The sequence below is a fragment of the Histomonas meleagridis genome, assembly GCF_020186115.1.
Source record: "Histomonas meleagridis strain 2922-C6/04-10x chromosome Unknown contig_9, whole genome shotgun sequence".
Lineage (NCBI taxonomy): Eukaryota > Parabasalia > Tritrichomonadida > Dientamoebidae > Histomonas > Histomonas meleagridis.
Genome location: NW_027150923.1, coordinates 955,851 through 971,503, shown reverse-complemented (window position 1 = coordinate 971,503; position 15,653 = coordinate 955,851). Strand labels below are relative to the sequence as shown.

At 30.3% G+C, this 15,653-nt stretch overlaps 6 protein-coding genes across 6 annotated transcripts; 2 read left to right on the top strand and 4 right to left on the bottom strand.

The window, feature by feature from the left end:
- Window positions 1-234: 234 nt before the first annotated feature.
- Window positions 235-558, top strand: GO595_009495 (uncharacterized protein; the record flags this gene model as incomplete). Its single annotated transcript, XM_067923187.1, has 1 exon — window positions 235-558. One exon carries the CDS (start codon window positions 235-237, stop codon window positions 556-558), a length of 324 nt encoding a protein of 107 aa, XP_067770497.1.
- A 5,219-nt stretch (window positions 559-5,777) lies between these two features.
- Window positions 5,778-6,737, bottom strand: GO595_009494 (ATP-NAD kinase family protein; the record flags this gene model as incomplete). Its single annotated transcript, XM_067923186.1, has 1 exon — window positions 5,778-6,737. The coding sequence occupies one exon, from the start codon at window positions 6,735-6,737 to the stop codon at window positions 5,778-5,780; it is 960 nt and encodes a 319-aa protein (XP_067770496.1).
- Window positions 6,738-6,976: 239 nt separating this feature from the next.
- Window positions 6,977-7,417, bottom strand: GO595_009493 (trafficking protein particle complex subunit 2-like protein; the record flags this gene model as incomplete). Its single annotated transcript, XM_067923185.1, has 1 exon — window positions 6,977-7,417. The coding sequence occupies one exon, from the start codon at window positions 7,415-7,417 to the stop codon at window positions 6,977-6,979; it is 441 nt and encodes a 146-aa protein (XP_067770495.1).
- Window positions 7,418-7,988: 571 nt separating this feature from the next.
- Window positions 7,989-10,154, top strand: GO595_009492 (phospholipase A-2-activating protein; the record flags this gene model as incomplete). Its single annotated transcript, XM_067923184.1, has 1 exon — window positions 7,989-10,154. The coding sequence occupies one exon, from the start codon at window positions 7,989-7,991 to the stop codon at window positions 10,152-10,154; it is 2,166 nt and encodes a 721-aa protein (XP_067770494.1).
- A 619-nt stretch (window positions 10,155-10,773) lies between these two features.
- On the bottom strand, window positions 10,774-11,931 carry GO595_009491 (Leucine-rich repeat-containing protein 34; the record flags this gene model as incomplete). Its single annotated transcript, XM_067923183.1, has 1 exon — window positions 10,774-11,931. One exon carries the CDS (start codon window positions 11,929-11,931, stop codon window positions 10,774-10,776), a length of 1,158 nt encoding a protein of 385 aa, XP_067770493.1.
- A 634-nt stretch (window positions 11,932-12,565) lies between these two features.
- Window positions 12,566-14,191, bottom strand: GO595_009490 (uncharacterized protein; the record flags this gene model as incomplete). Its single annotated transcript, XM_067923182.1, has 1 exon — window positions 12,566-14,191. The coding sequence occupies one exon, from the start codon at window positions 14,189-14,191 to the stop codon at window positions 12,566-12,568; it is 1,626 nt and encodes a 541-aa protein (XP_067770492.1).
- Between the last annotated feature and the right edge of the window lie 1,462 nt (window positions 14,192-15,653).

Sequence of the window (15,653 nt, the reverse complement as noted above, 5' to 3'; positions counted from 1 at the left end):
TTTAAATGTTTCTTCAATTTCAACTCTTTGCTCATCTGTTATTTCGTCTTTTTCTTTGTTTCTACCTGTTTTGGTCAAAATTATTTTCTTTTTTAGAACGTTAATTATGATGTATATTATTCATTATTCATTAACTATATCATTTTTTCATTAATGTCTGCTTTGGTAGCTCAATCGGCAGAGCGCAGGTCTCATAATCCTGAGGTCGTGGGTTCGAGCCCCATCCAAAGCAAAATGGATCATTTTTTGTTTTTTTCCCCTGAAAATGCAGCTACGTGCTCGCAGGAAGGAAACAGAAGTCCTCAGCCAGGAGGGATACGAATTTTAAATCCACGAGATCGATTATCATCTAATGATTCAGAAGATCTTTTGACTTTACCTACCCCAGTTGACTCTACTCCTTCTCCCGCACATTCTACACCCTTAGGAGCTTCGATATCTCCAAAACTTAGCCCCGAAGCTTTGGAAGAAGACATCATCTACGCCGCTGATAAAACCGCTTTTGACCATCTCAAAAAACCTTCCAAATGTGAGACTATTCAAAGGACTTTTTCTTAGAAAACCGGAAATTTCTGACCCTGATCTTATAAATTCTGAAGATTCCGATGATTCCTCTGAATTTTCTTTTGAGGAGACGGATAGCAGCGAGATTCAGCCACAAAACGATCAATTTTCAGAATCTACAGATAAATTTCTTAGAAATCCAGAAGACGACGACGATGAAAACCCGATTCAATTTAATGTTAACATTCAGACAGTCGATAAAGTCAATGAACAAGAAGATATTTCAAATAAAGTTATTAACAAGCTCAAAACAATCACAGATACCAAACAACTTAAAGAATACATTGATACGCTCAACCAATCAGTTTTTGACAACTATTCAGATTTTGATATAATGGAACTTAATTTAATTCAGCTTATGATTCTGAGGAACTGGTTCCCACAACCTTATATTTATTGTTGTAAATATCATAACTGCAATTATGGAACCAACCATCACCAACAAATTGATTCACATTTATTCAATACTCATCAAGAACAATATCAAAAACACAATTGTCTATCATCAGAAATCATTGGATATTTATTAGAAAAAGATACTGAGTGGTATGAATATGATCATACAAATAATACTTATAACAAATTAGGACAAATAAATATTTGTTTAATAAATAACTGTAATTATGTTACAACCAAAACAGGATCTGCATATGATCACTATAAAAAGCAACATAAAATCTACCTCAAATGGCGGAAAGATGCAGGCCCTTTTTGGGGGTTAATTATGAGTTATGTTAAAGAAAATACTACATTACCTACAATTTATGAATTATTAAGACCTAGAGATTGTTTTAAATGTACAATATGTGGAACAATAGTTAGTTCAGTCCAAGCTATGAGACTTCATAATTCCCAAACTCATATCAATTCAAGACAAACAATAAGAGGTTCTAGACCAAATAATATCCAAGAAATTCAAATAATCAATGGTTCACTACTAAAAGAAATTGAAATCGCAAATAGCCAAAATTATAAAGATTCAGAAGATAGCTCTATTGAAAAACAACAAAGTGAATCTTCTTCAGATAATGAGCATATAACTATAAATCAAGAAGAGACTAAAGACATAACAGAAACTAGTCAACAAGAATCAGAAACTCAAGAAGTCGAAGAATTGCATCCATTAAACATCGAAACTCAAAACAGGGAAGAATCTAATTCATCAGTAATTGAAGAAGAAAAACAACTAAATCATAATGCCAAAAAACACAGTTAAAATGTTAAACAATAACCAACTTCAATTTTATAATGACAAATGTAACAAATGGAGAAATAAATATCGAAATCAAAACGTTAGTTTCAAAAGATTAAACAAAGCACAGCGAAAATCTATTCAGCCGAAAATCAATGAATTATTTAAAAAATATTATTATCAAAGAAGCTAAATTCTTATTAGGCAAAGATAAAAGTACATGGAACATTATGGATGGATTTTTAATTAAAACAACACATAGAATTCAAAAAGCTATTAACAAATACATTCCCCCAATCTCAATCAAATAAATATTAAATTCGATGAGAAACAAATCATAAGAAAAGAAAAAACTATACTTATATCAAAATAAAATTATTGAAATCGATAAAATTATTGATTACATTTATAAAATTATAGATATTATTAATGCACATCAAGAAGATTTAAACAATAACCAAAACGCATTAAATGCTATTGCTAATATTAAAGAAGGTTTAATCAAATCATTAAGTAAATTTAGTGAAGATGATTTAAAAAAACATATTTAATATTCGATCAGTTGAAGATATAGATAATTTAATTAATGAAGACGAAGAACATCGTGAAGAAAGATTTAAATGGATTAGAACAATACTTAGAAATTATATTGATAAATTAAACCCAAATGATATAAAAGGAAGTGAAAAACTACGTAAATTTTATGATGAAGATCCTAAAAGATGTATCCGATGGAAACTTTTAGCCAATACAACACCTTCATGTAATATACCAATCGAACAACTTGAAAAACATTTTAATAATGAATGGGCTAATAAAGAACATATTATAGAAGATGATACATGGTATCTACCTAAACTTTTATCTAATGAAGACAACAAATTTATTATTGATTATATTACAGATGAAAAGAATATCATTAATACAATTAAAATTAAAGACAATTTATCTGCATGTGGTCCAGATGGAATTCCTAATTCTGTTTGGAAAAGTAATCCAAAAAATACAGCAATTTTATTATCTCTAATTATTAAAAACATTATTAAATTTCAAAAAATACCAGAACAATGGAAACAATCCAAAACTATTTTAATATTCAAAAAAAGATGACCCATCAATACCAAAGAATTGGAGACCAATAAGTATTTCAGATACAATTTACAGAATTTTTACTACATTATTAGCAGATAGTATTCAAATAGTAAACAAATCAAAACATATTTTCTCACCACAACAAAAAGGATTCATTAAAGGTTGTAATGGTTGCACTGAACATACAGTCACAGCCAATGAATTAATATCTGATGCTTATAGGAAAAATAGGAATATTATTATTACAACTCTAGACTTTGCTAATGCATTCGGTTCAATTCCACATAAATTTATCTTTAATAATATGAAACAATTAGGCTTTAACAATAATATAATCGAAATTATTCATTCTATGTATCAAAATATTTCCACAAACATTGTTATCAATGGAATCAAATCAAATGATATTAGAATAAGAAGAGGAGTTAGACAAGGATGCCCTCTATCACCCCTTTTATTTAATCTTTGTCTCGAACCTCTAATTAGAAAGATTAATGAAGAACGAAAAGGAACAGATATCTATATTCAAGAATTAAATGATAATATTAACATGGGAATCCAAGTATATGCAGATGATGTAATGTTAATTTCAGATGAACGAGAAAAAATGGAAGAATTAATTAATACTACAACAAAATATTGTAATTATGCTAAAATTCAATTAGCACCACAAAAATGCCAATCATTTTCATACATTTTAGATGGTAATCGTAGAATTCCTTTACAAGAACCTTTGATTATAAATAATGTCCCAATCCAAAATAATGATGTTTTAGCTAATATTCAATATCTAGGTTCAGCAATTTCAGTTACTAAAAGACAACGTATGAAATTCGCAGATCGAACTATTAATGAAGTTATAAGGAAAATCGAATTAATTGGTGAATCAAAACTAAGATTAAATCAAAAATTAGATGCTCTTAAACGATTTATAATTCCACAATTAGATTTTATTATGATAAATGGACAAATTAGTCTTACAAAAACTTAAACACTTAGATCAAATAATTCGAAACTTAATTAATAATCATATCAAAAGCAATAGTACACCTAAACATTTCTTTTATTGTAATTGGAAAGATGGAGGACTTGGAATTCCTTCTCTTAAAGAAAGATATCTCTATTTACAAATTAAAACTTATTTATCTTTATTTTTACTCGAAAAATGAAACAGTTAAACACTTCATACAACAAATGGCAGAAGATGAAATTAATTTTAGAAGAATAATTATCTCAGAAGTTCCTCAAAGATTTAACAATATCACTGAATATGAAAACCAAATAGCACAAGAATCAGAGAATAAAACTAATAATTTATTCATTCGAGCAATCGATGCATCACGTAAATTAAATATAGGTATCAACTTTAATAATAACTCTCTTTCCATGAAGAATCTTGATAATGATGAAATTATTGAATGTAACTCGATCAATAATTTTAACAGATCGTTAATTACGTTACTTCAAAAACGTCATCTTAATAAACTTCAAGAATTTAAACTTCATGGTCACTCTTTTTTACTCTTGAAAACTCTAAATACTCTAACTCTTTTTTCGGTACCTATACAAGAAAAACTTCAGATAGTATTCAACGTTTTTGTATCAATGCAAGATGTAATAACTTACCTACTAAGGAAATTTTAAGTAAAAAGAATCCAAATACGTCCAAAAATTTGCCCAAATTGTAGAAACCAAAACGAGATTGAATCACTGAAACATATTCTAAATCATTGTGTTCCTCAATACTCCAAATATACTCGAAGACACAATGATGTTGGTGAAATTATTATTGCATCTATCGAAAAAATCAAATAAATCTAAATTTATTTTCCATAGATCACAAGAAGTTAAAATTAATGACTTTCATTTACCTGATAGATCTAAAAGACTTAAACCAGACATATGGTATTTGGATGACAAAAAAGGTAATCTTAATATAATCGAAATAACTATACCTTATGGTGAAATCTCGAACATTAACACATTACCAGACGAAGAGATTTCCAACTCATTAAATTATAGTCGTTACATTAAAAATAAGAAATATGAAACTTTGATTCAAGATATTACTGACACTTATCAAATTAAAGTTAAATACTATATCATTGTTATTTCATCTCTTGGAGCAATACCATTCGAAACTTATTCGGATATCTTAAAATTATGTAATAATAATGAAATCATTACTTCAGAAACATGTAAAAGATGCAGTGAATGTACATTAATTCATTCTATGAAAATTTTTCTGGAATGCTATCAACCCACAACCAAGGAATCGTAACGTGAATGAAGGTAGAGGCGTCCAGACCGATGAAAGTGAAGGCGAAGAATCATTAACATCAACAGAAATTGAAGACAGTATCGAAGAAGAAAGCTTTCAAGGAGAAATCCCGAATAACCAAACAGACGTGGAAGAAGAAGAGAAATCAGAAGAGGTACATCAAGAAATAAGCCAACCGAAAAGTCCCAGAAAACGAAGAAGGAAAAGAAGTCGAAGAAAACATAGTAATCTCGTTCCTGCGGAAGGAAGAGTTGCTAACGAATAGAAGAAAACATAATAACCTCGAAGGATCATATAAATAAATAAATAAAGAGCCCCATCCAAAGCAAAAACGATTACTTTTTGTTTTTTTCTCCTGTGAGTCTCTGCCAATTATCATCAAAATTTTATCAAGATCTTTCGAAATTAACCAAACCAATAGACTCTGCTCCCCCATTAAATTAAATTTGAAAATAATTTTTTTATGCTTCAAAAAATATAAACGTATCTTTAAGAATTATCCTGAGATCCTCCGCTTTTTAGTTGAAAAGGAAAAATATACATTTTTAATAACATTAATTCATTAAAGTATCTAACTATTTCGATATGATTTTGTAGCTGATATTATACCAAGATAATTTTTTTTCTATTCTTCATATAAAAAAAAATTCATTTTTTCTCAATTTTTGGAAGAGGCTTTTGATGTTTTCTCTCATTCCATCCCATTAATGCGGCCAATTTTGTAGCCCAGCTTCCAACTGACTTTTCCATCATTATTGTATTATATGGATATGGAGAAATCGACACAACAAGTTTCTCTCCAATTTGAAATGGCCTATGCCCAAGTCCATCAAATGTTACCCACGCACGTTGGCTTGTTTGATGTCCCGCCTTTTTTGATGCGAGCGATATCGTTAATTCGGCATGTCGCGGGAATAATATTGGACGCGCAGAAAGCGATTGCGCACAAACTGGAGTCAGCATAAAAACGGGAAGGAGAGGATGAACTAATGCGCCACCGGCACTTTTGTTATATGCTGTAGAACCAGTAGCAGTAGCAATGATAACACCATCTCCAATGATTTCTGAAAAACAAAAGCCGCATGATGAGCATTTAATTGTTAAAGATCCGGATAACGAATCACGATAAAGTGCTAAATCATTAAGAACATGGTAAGTTTCAACACCCTTAAGACTGTGATATTCAATAAGTAAACGACAACGTGGTAAAACATAACAATTGCCTCGAATTACTTGTGGAATAACATCTCGATATGCTGAAAATTGGATGTCAGAAATAAATCCTTGACGACGTGTCGTAAGAGGAAGAATGGGAGGAGTCTTTTTGTCTTGGAACAAAGTGGATATTTTAAGATTGAGACCATCAGTTCCTACTAAAATAAGAAAATCTGCTGACTTATATTCACCTACTTCTACACGAAGGCCATTGCTTTCAAGGTATTTGATAAGAGAATCAATTTGGTCTGATTCTAAATTTTCAAGACGATCTTGAACATATAAATGAACTGAACTTGGTTCATGCTCCCAATCTAAGTTTTTGATTTCTATTATTCTATGGATAAATGAAGATTCTTCCCATTCTTTCTCTAATTTTGGGTTTTGCTTCATTTTAAAGACATTAAATTTTGAATGTATTCAATTTTTGTAAAATTTATGCATTTTTAAATTGGATTTTTTGCGTTTTGTTTTTCGAAAATATCTTGAAATAGTTTTATGAAAATAAAAAAGTTAATAATAAGAAGGGAACTTCTTTCGGGAAATCAAAAACTTTTTAATTTTTATTGGAGAATACAATAACTTGATGAAAATTCAAAAGTAAATTTATTTTTAACATACTTTATTGTCAATTATTGTTGAGGAGCTTGGACAGTTGCAGCAATTTCATTGATCCGAGATAAAGCAGAAGGTGATTCAATCATTGAAAATGGTGTGTAGAAAGGGTCAAGAATTGCATCAAAGAGCACATCCTTGATTTTTTCACAAACTGACTTCATGAAGTTATCTTGAAGATTGACAACATGAAAAGTAAGAACAATGATTTTATATCCTAATCCTGCTTTGTATCCCCAAATTTGAAATCTTTCAGAAGTTTGAATATTTCCAAGGTATCTATCTGAAAGCTTTGGTATCTTTCTTTGAGTTGGTTGATCAAAAAAATCAAGAGAACAAAACAATAATGAATCAATTTCATGTTCTTGCTTTTCCTCACATTTCTTTTCAATTAAGAGAGGGTTTCCATCAGGTCCAATAATTGCGACACAAGCAACTTGCATGTTTTGGGAATACATTTCCCCAAAATATTCAATTAACCGCTTTTTACATAAAAAGTGTATAATTAGAACATGCGTTCAAACTCACAGAGAGATTATTACTATGATTCAAGATATGATTTTAAACAAGATAATCAAAGGCTTGTTGAAAGAGCAGAGAGTCAAGATCATTTTCATGGACATTCTCGTTATGATTCATATGATGATCGAAGAAGTAACGAAAGATACTCAGGACACACAAGTCAAAATTATCCTTCAAGGCCATTAAATAACCGATATTCAGATAGCCAGTATAATTATAACCAAAGAGAAAGAACATTTGAACAACCAAGCTCACGAGAGAGAAGTCATATGGAGCGTTCGAGTTCTCGTGAACGAATTTCAATGGATTCGACAACAAGAAGGAGTCCTTTAATAGATGAAAAAAATATATGTGAGATCATTCAAGAAGAATATCTACATAATCCACCAATAGAGATTAATGCAGCTCCATATTTTTCTTATCCAACTACATGGGACTGAATTTATGTAAACATGATTTATTTTTGAAATGCTGTTTGGGGTGCCCTGAAAATAGGCATAATTAAAAATGGAAAAATTTGCGTATATTCTATCTTCAATTACACCTGTAGCTGACTCTGAACTTAGAGCAGTAACGAAAGTAACATATGATGGGAAAGAATATTGGGCATGTGGAGATCGAAGCAATTATCTTCATATCTTCCAAAAATCGGACACAGGAAATGATTTTGAATGTTTAAATTCATTTCGTGCTCACAATGGTTGGATTTCATCCATAGCACAAATTGAACCATGTCAATGGTTTTCAGATGGTGCATTAATCACAGGTGGACATGATAATAAAGTTAAAGTATGGGATCTTAAAACTCTTGTTACACCAACAACATCATTAATTCAACCAATTTGCACACTTTCACATGATGCACAAGTATGTTTTGTTTCCACAACACCAAATCACCTAATTATTTCATGTAGTTGGGATTCTACATGTCATGTTTGGTCCTCTCCATATACATGTATTACGTTAACACATGAACAATATGCGATTTGGAGTGCAACATCAATTCCTAACGGTTACATCACATTAGGCGCCGATAGAACGATACGTGTTTGGGATCTTAACGGCCGCCTGATTAATCGTCTAAATAATGTCCATTCTGATGTCCCACGTGCATGTCTTTATATTCCATCACGTAACATACTAGTGACAGCAGCAAATGATGGCACAATTAAAGAATGGCAATTAGATGGAACCAATTTAACCATGGATTATACCATCACAGTTACGGACAAATTTTTATATTCACTTACACTTATTGATGATGAGACATATTTAACGACTAGTGAAGATCGTTGTGCATATATTGTATCAGGTGATCTTAAGAAAGTTGTTGAAGCAATTCCATTACCAGACTCCGTTTGGTCTGCCACTGTATTATCTAATAACGACATAATTATTGCATGTGCTGATGGTTTTGTTCGTACATTTACAACGTCACAAGAACGTCGTTGTAACTTATCAACAGAAGAAACATATATTACACAACTTGAAGGATTAACATTTTCTAATCCCGAATTTGAACGTATTAATATTTTAGATTTACCAGATGTTAATAGTTTAACAACTGAATCATGTGTTCCAGGACAAGCGATATTAGCACGTGATGGGGATAAAATGGTCATATATACATGGAGCACAGGCTATCAGCGATGGCTTAAAATAGGCACCGCTGTTAAACAAGAAGGTACATCACGTAACAAAGTCTTTGATGAGAATGGTAAACAATGGGACTATTGTTTCGATGTACAAATGGAAGATGGCCGTGTTTTCCCATTATATTTAAATTATGATACAAATCCTTATACTGCAGCATATGAATTTATGGCGCGTCATGATTTAGATCGAACTTATTTAAATCAAATTGTACAATTCATTGAAGATCAACGTAAATCGACTGTTATCGAAACAACGACGACAACGAATGAAAAGAATTCGATATTTCCAATGACTATTTTAAACATTTATAGTGAAATTTCGATTGCGCCAATTATTCGTAAATTAAAATCATTAAATAATCATAGCCAATATATCGTTAAAGAAGAAGAATTTAATTTGTTGGAACAAAACGTAGTTACGACTGAAATGTTTAAAGTTATATATAACGTTGTTAAGTCATGGCCACCAAATGATTCATGGCCGATTTTGGATATATTAAGAGCACGAATTACAATCGATGGATGTAAAGATATAATATTTCCAATTGAACTTGTCGATTTAATTAATTATTTCTCTTCTTTACCCGATTTAACAGAAAATTGCGTTTTGATGTTAATGAGAATCATCGCAAATATGTTCAAAAGTTATTCACAAGAAGCGTTGAATTTAATTAATATCAAAAATGTGATTAATAAATATTTGATATATTTGGAGCAATTTACAAAAAGAACTCAAATCGCTTATGCAATGGCTATGTTAAATTATTCGGAGTTTTTAAGTAACGCACAAAATGACGCAAAGGATTTGATGAATATGGTAATTTCTGCACTGGAAATGAAGTTGGATAACGACGCAATCTATAGACTGATTTATGCCGCCGGAAATTGCTGCGTGTTCTCAAATGAGGCACTGAACGTGTTAAGACTAAGGCCTGATTTGATAGATAATTTAATGGGAAGACAAATTAATGAACAACTGAAAGCTGCACTAAAAGAATTAATCGATCTCATTCAATAAATAAAAAGTGAAAATTAAATTTTTTTCATAAAAGTTTATACAACGCATTATTCAACATGTAGAAAATTCTTGTTTACATATTTTGAAATAACTTTTCATCTAATAGATTATTAATGCTGTTCAACAAAAGAATTTTCACATTTGAAATTTTTATCTAAAATTTAAAGAACATCCAAATAACATCAATCCCTGTTATTTCGCTTAACTCACAGTGAGTTAACTTTTATTTTCATGTGAATTTATTAGAAATCTCAGTCCAAAGCATTTCAACAACAGATTTAAATGATTGTATTATTAGTTATTTGATAATAAACATTATATTTACACATTTTATATTCATGAAATCTTCGGAAAGTTTAATGTTTTGGATGTAATGCTATCTTTTCTCCACTAACAACAATATTGGTATTAACATGAATTACGAAAAAGTTTAAAGAAATTATAAATATATTTATTGGTATTTTTCAAATAAAAATATAGTATCAAAATTCAAATTTTCAAAAGCTCAAAATAAATAGTGATTATAATCAATAATTATTAACTCATTTTCAGCTACATTTAAATGTTATCTTAAATAATTTTAATTTTTACATAAAAATTATTTTAAATTTTTATTTACTTAAAACACAGAATGCCATACTTTTGGTGAGACATCGTTTGGAGTTTTTGCTACGTAAGCAACATCATCTGTATAATGTATTTCGAAATCGACGCACAATGTGCCTCCTCTTGGTGATTTCAACAATTCGTCCCATTTCTTCATTACAATTTGGTCCACGAATTTATTACCCCATAAACATAAATCAGTTACAGAAGAATTTGATGGTAAATTATTTGCAAATTCGATAATTCCGACTCCGTTAATTCCGTTACTTGAAACATCAATTTTTCGTAAAGTTTTATTTGTTTTTAACATTTCAGCAAATGCTTTTGCTCCTTTATCACCAATTTTATTATTAGAAATATCTAAAACTTCTAAAGAATTATTGAATTTTAATGAATTTGCTAATTGTTCTGCACCAACACTTGAAATTCTATTTCCGCGAAGTCGAAGATTTGTCAAGATTGAATTAACTTGTAAAAAATTAGAAATTAATAACGCAGAATCATCGCTAAGTTTCGCTCGCGCGATACTTAGTTCTGTTAATGAATCATTTGTACACAATGACAAAAATAATCGTTTGGCAGCACTATCTCCATCAATACGATTATGAGGATTATCGACATGTATACACTTTAGTCGATGAATTTCGCCGATTAAAGCCCCTAAATATGTTAATGAATTTTGTGATATTCCTGTATCTGATAAATCAAGATATGTTATATTACGGTTGACACGTAGAGAAGAAATAATATCCATACACCCTTCATCACCTATGTCATTTTGCGCAAATGAGATTTGGATTAATGACCGACTTTGAACCAACGCATCTTGAAGAGATTTAATTCCATTAGACGTAATTAAATTGGCTGAAAAATCAATTTGCTTAATGGAATCGGATTGAAGCAAGAGTTGAGAAACTCCTGGAAGAATCGCATCTGTAAGATTATTTCGTGGAACTCGAATAATGTTAACACAAACTTTCTTTAGCGTATCAAGAATTATCATAAAATCATTGTCTGTAAGTTTATCATACATAATCCCTCCATCAATTACGACATCTAATGTTGAACGCCCACGGGTAATACATTTTTCAATTTCATTTAAAAATTCTTTTCTTGGTTCAATATTTGCTTCTTTGCATTTCTGAACGTATTCATCCAGAAGCTCTTCCATTTGAAGTAACGTACAAACAAATTATATACTTTACATTATTTCATATCACTAAAGACACTATAGGCTTATAAAATAAAAATATCTTTTTAGGATAATATGTTTTTGTTTTTTTATTCCATGAAATATAAAGCTCGTATTATGGCTATTATATATAAAAAATATTAAATCGAATATATCAATATTTTTATATTAAAAAATTGTTTCTAAAATTAATTTCTTCTGGTGAACATCCTTAAAATCGGTACTTAAATATAAATGGAAGTCTCGTCTACACCTTGTTAATTCGTTAAAATCCACAAATCATCAGGCGCATGTTCTAAATTTTTTACCGGTTAGTATAAACTGTAACAATTGTTTCAATAATATTTTACTATCTTTTGATATAATTTCTATAAAAGTGATTATCCGATTTAAATTCTCTATGTCTTATTGGAGGATGTGATAATCAATAAGTTCATACCATATGGATCTAATAACAAATAATGGAAACATTATTTTATATCGAAATCCCCAAACGATTATTGATTCTGCTCCAATTACATCTTCAAATTAAACACAAAAGATGCTACAACGAAACTGTACTTTTGAAAAATTTTACACGTAAAACATAAATTTAACAAAACACAATTTCTATTTATTTATTTGGCATAATTCTTCCCACAGTCAAAACCGGTATTGATATGTTATACTCGACGACTCTGAACTCCCATAGCACTTCCACTGTTTTCACTGACGTCGGCAAATATGAGAACGACATTTTATATCTTTTTCCGCTTGACATGAGCACGTTTGGCGTCAGGCATTCGATTGGACTATTTTTTGGGTTTGATTTCATTATCCAAACGATTTGATAAGGGGAAGCAGTCGGATTAATAATTTCGAATTTTTTAAAAGTTTTTATACCAATTGCACCTGAAAACATTTCGATAACTTTAATATTCTCTGGTAATTGATAGTTATAATCGGGATGTCTTCTCTTTAAGTAATCGGACATCTGCAGATTGAAATGACACAAAGGTCTTCGTGAGAATGCAATGACATTAATCGTTGGCGGGTCCATAACTTGTAGAAATGGAATTTGCATGATAACTTTCGCTTTAAAGTCGTCGACTTCTAATGGCGAAAAACTAATTTTGAATACACAAGTTTGTTGTGGGTTAATATAACCTGTTGTCGGTAATACTGAAAATGGGATTTCATTAATTTGTTGTGAATAATTCGTTCGTAAACTAATGAAGTCTTTGATGACCCATGAATAATCAAATCGTATCATTGACGTGTTGGTGATTTTAACCTCGACAAATCGCGTCTGGTACATCATAGTTGGCGCAAATGATATTTCGGTGGTGTCAATTGAATATCGAATTAAATCGGAAATGGCATTAACTTTAAGAATTAATTCTCGTGGTTTAAGACCATCAATGAGATGATATGGTGGCTCTGGTTTAACATCAACGATTTTAATGGTTTCATTTCCATTGGTTTGTGATGTTGGAATTGGAGAAACGTTCAAATGCGTTGTGCTGTTTTTGACAACTTTACTTGCGCCGCGTTGAAGTCTTTTGTTCGAAGGTTTTGTAGTATGTATCATATTGTCTTCTTGTGGAGGAAGCATCTGTTGAAGCATTGAAGTCTTGGTGACAAATTTGACAATCTTCATCGAATCATCCCAATCAGGAGAATTCGGATATTCATACTCAATTGGCGCCCATTGACATGGAATCTTAAGGCCATTGTATTTGACTGGTTTATCCGTGATGAAATTCACTTTGATCTCTTTTGATTCTTGTGGATGAATATGTCCAACTTGTGGAGAAAATGTAAACTCGTGTTGGCTTTGCCATGAAAAACGAATCGTATTTTGACTGACGTTCTTCATTATGAATGTTTGTTGTTGTTGACGTCCAATTACATTATCTTTAAAATCTAATGAACCTTCATCTTCTGATAAGCCTTCAAGAATAAAGTCCTCACTAAATCCTTCGCCAATAAACGAAAAACTTAAGTTTGCTTTAGGATTTTCTGCAACTGATATCATTAAATCATATTGTCCTTTCCTAGGTTTTGTTGGTGAAAATATAACAGAAAGGTTTAAAATACGACCTGGATCAATTGTAATTTCTTTTTCAGGTGAAGAAATTTCTTCTAGTTGGAAATCAGGAGCACTTTTTTCAGTAATTTCAACAACAGTTGGAATCAAACCGTTATTTTTCAATGCTATCGTTTTCTCTTTTGTGAACCCAATTAACGTTCTCCCCATATTAAAAATCACCGGTGAAGTCTTCAATTGCTTTGAGTCTAATGAAATACAAGTTAATTGAGGTAATGTACCAGTGCCTTCTATTAGGAACTTTAAGTTTTTAGTAGAAGGATTAGTACCACCTCTAACTATAGCTTCAAAAGAAACAATAAACTTATCACAAAATATTGGAGTGAAAGTTAATTTCACACTTTTTGATGAATTTGCAGGAATTTCTATTGTTTTCGAACTAAGTTCTAATTGTTGAAGACCTTTTAAATATTTAGGTTTAGCATTCATGTTAATGTCGACAATACAATTTATAGGGAAAGGATTAATCAAATAAATATCAATAGATTTTTGATGTTGTAAAGTCAAAGGTTGAAAGTGAAGAGTAAATTCGTCTTCAAGGAATGCAGTATGATCAGACTTTTGTAAATCATAACGTAAACATAAATGTGTACCTTTAAAAATATTTTCGAAGTCATTATTTTTAATTCCAGGGATGAAAGATTCCGCAGTTAATTGAAATGGAATACCATTTTGTTGAATTAATTTTGGGTTACAATCAGTGAAAGAAAAATAGATACAAGAATTATATTTCCCAGGAGTAAAGGAACTAAATTCGAAGTCAATAGTTACTGTTTGATTCCGTTCAACAGTACCTGAACAAGGTGCCAAAATAAAGTTCCCAACTGCGACGGTTTTGTCGGTGAATTTCCTTGTTTTAAGTTTTGTCATTTGTTTATTTTGTTGAGATTTTTTACCTTTAATACTATTATTTGTCACACTTAATTCATCATCTTCTTTCGGTACTGTAATTTCATAGTTAAATGGGAATATTCCATTATTTTTTAATGTGATTTGTTTATTTTTTGTTGAGTTTACAGCTAAAGGACCAAAGTCTAATTGTTCAGCAGGGTTTAAAATGAACGAACTATAAAATGTTTCGACTGAAAAAGGAATTGAAAGTTCGCCAATTTTAGTTTTAGTTAATTCATCGAATATATATAATGTTATAGCTTTTTGTAATTTGTATTTCATTAATTTATTTGGACAAATATTAAACAAAATTTGTGTTGATTTACCACCATTAATAATTCCTTCGATTGGATTAATTTTAAAGAATGATCTTTTACTTTTAGGTTTTATTTCGATTTTAAAGTTCGATGGATATTTTCCTTTGTTTAATAAGTTACATTGTATTGTTTTTTCTTGATTAACTTTTAATTGTCCAAATTGTAAATGATCATTTCCACGCGGGAATTGGAAATCAAATGAAACATCAAAAGATTCCGCAAAAATCGGAAAACTTTTTGTAGAAAAAAACTTTTGATTTTGTTATATCGAAAACTTCGAGTTGAATATTTTTTTTGATAGTAATAGTTTTCATTGAACAATATTTAATTTCGACAATAAAACTTTCATTTGGTTCAATGATACCTTCGATTGCATTAATATTAAAATAATCGGCTAAACTTTG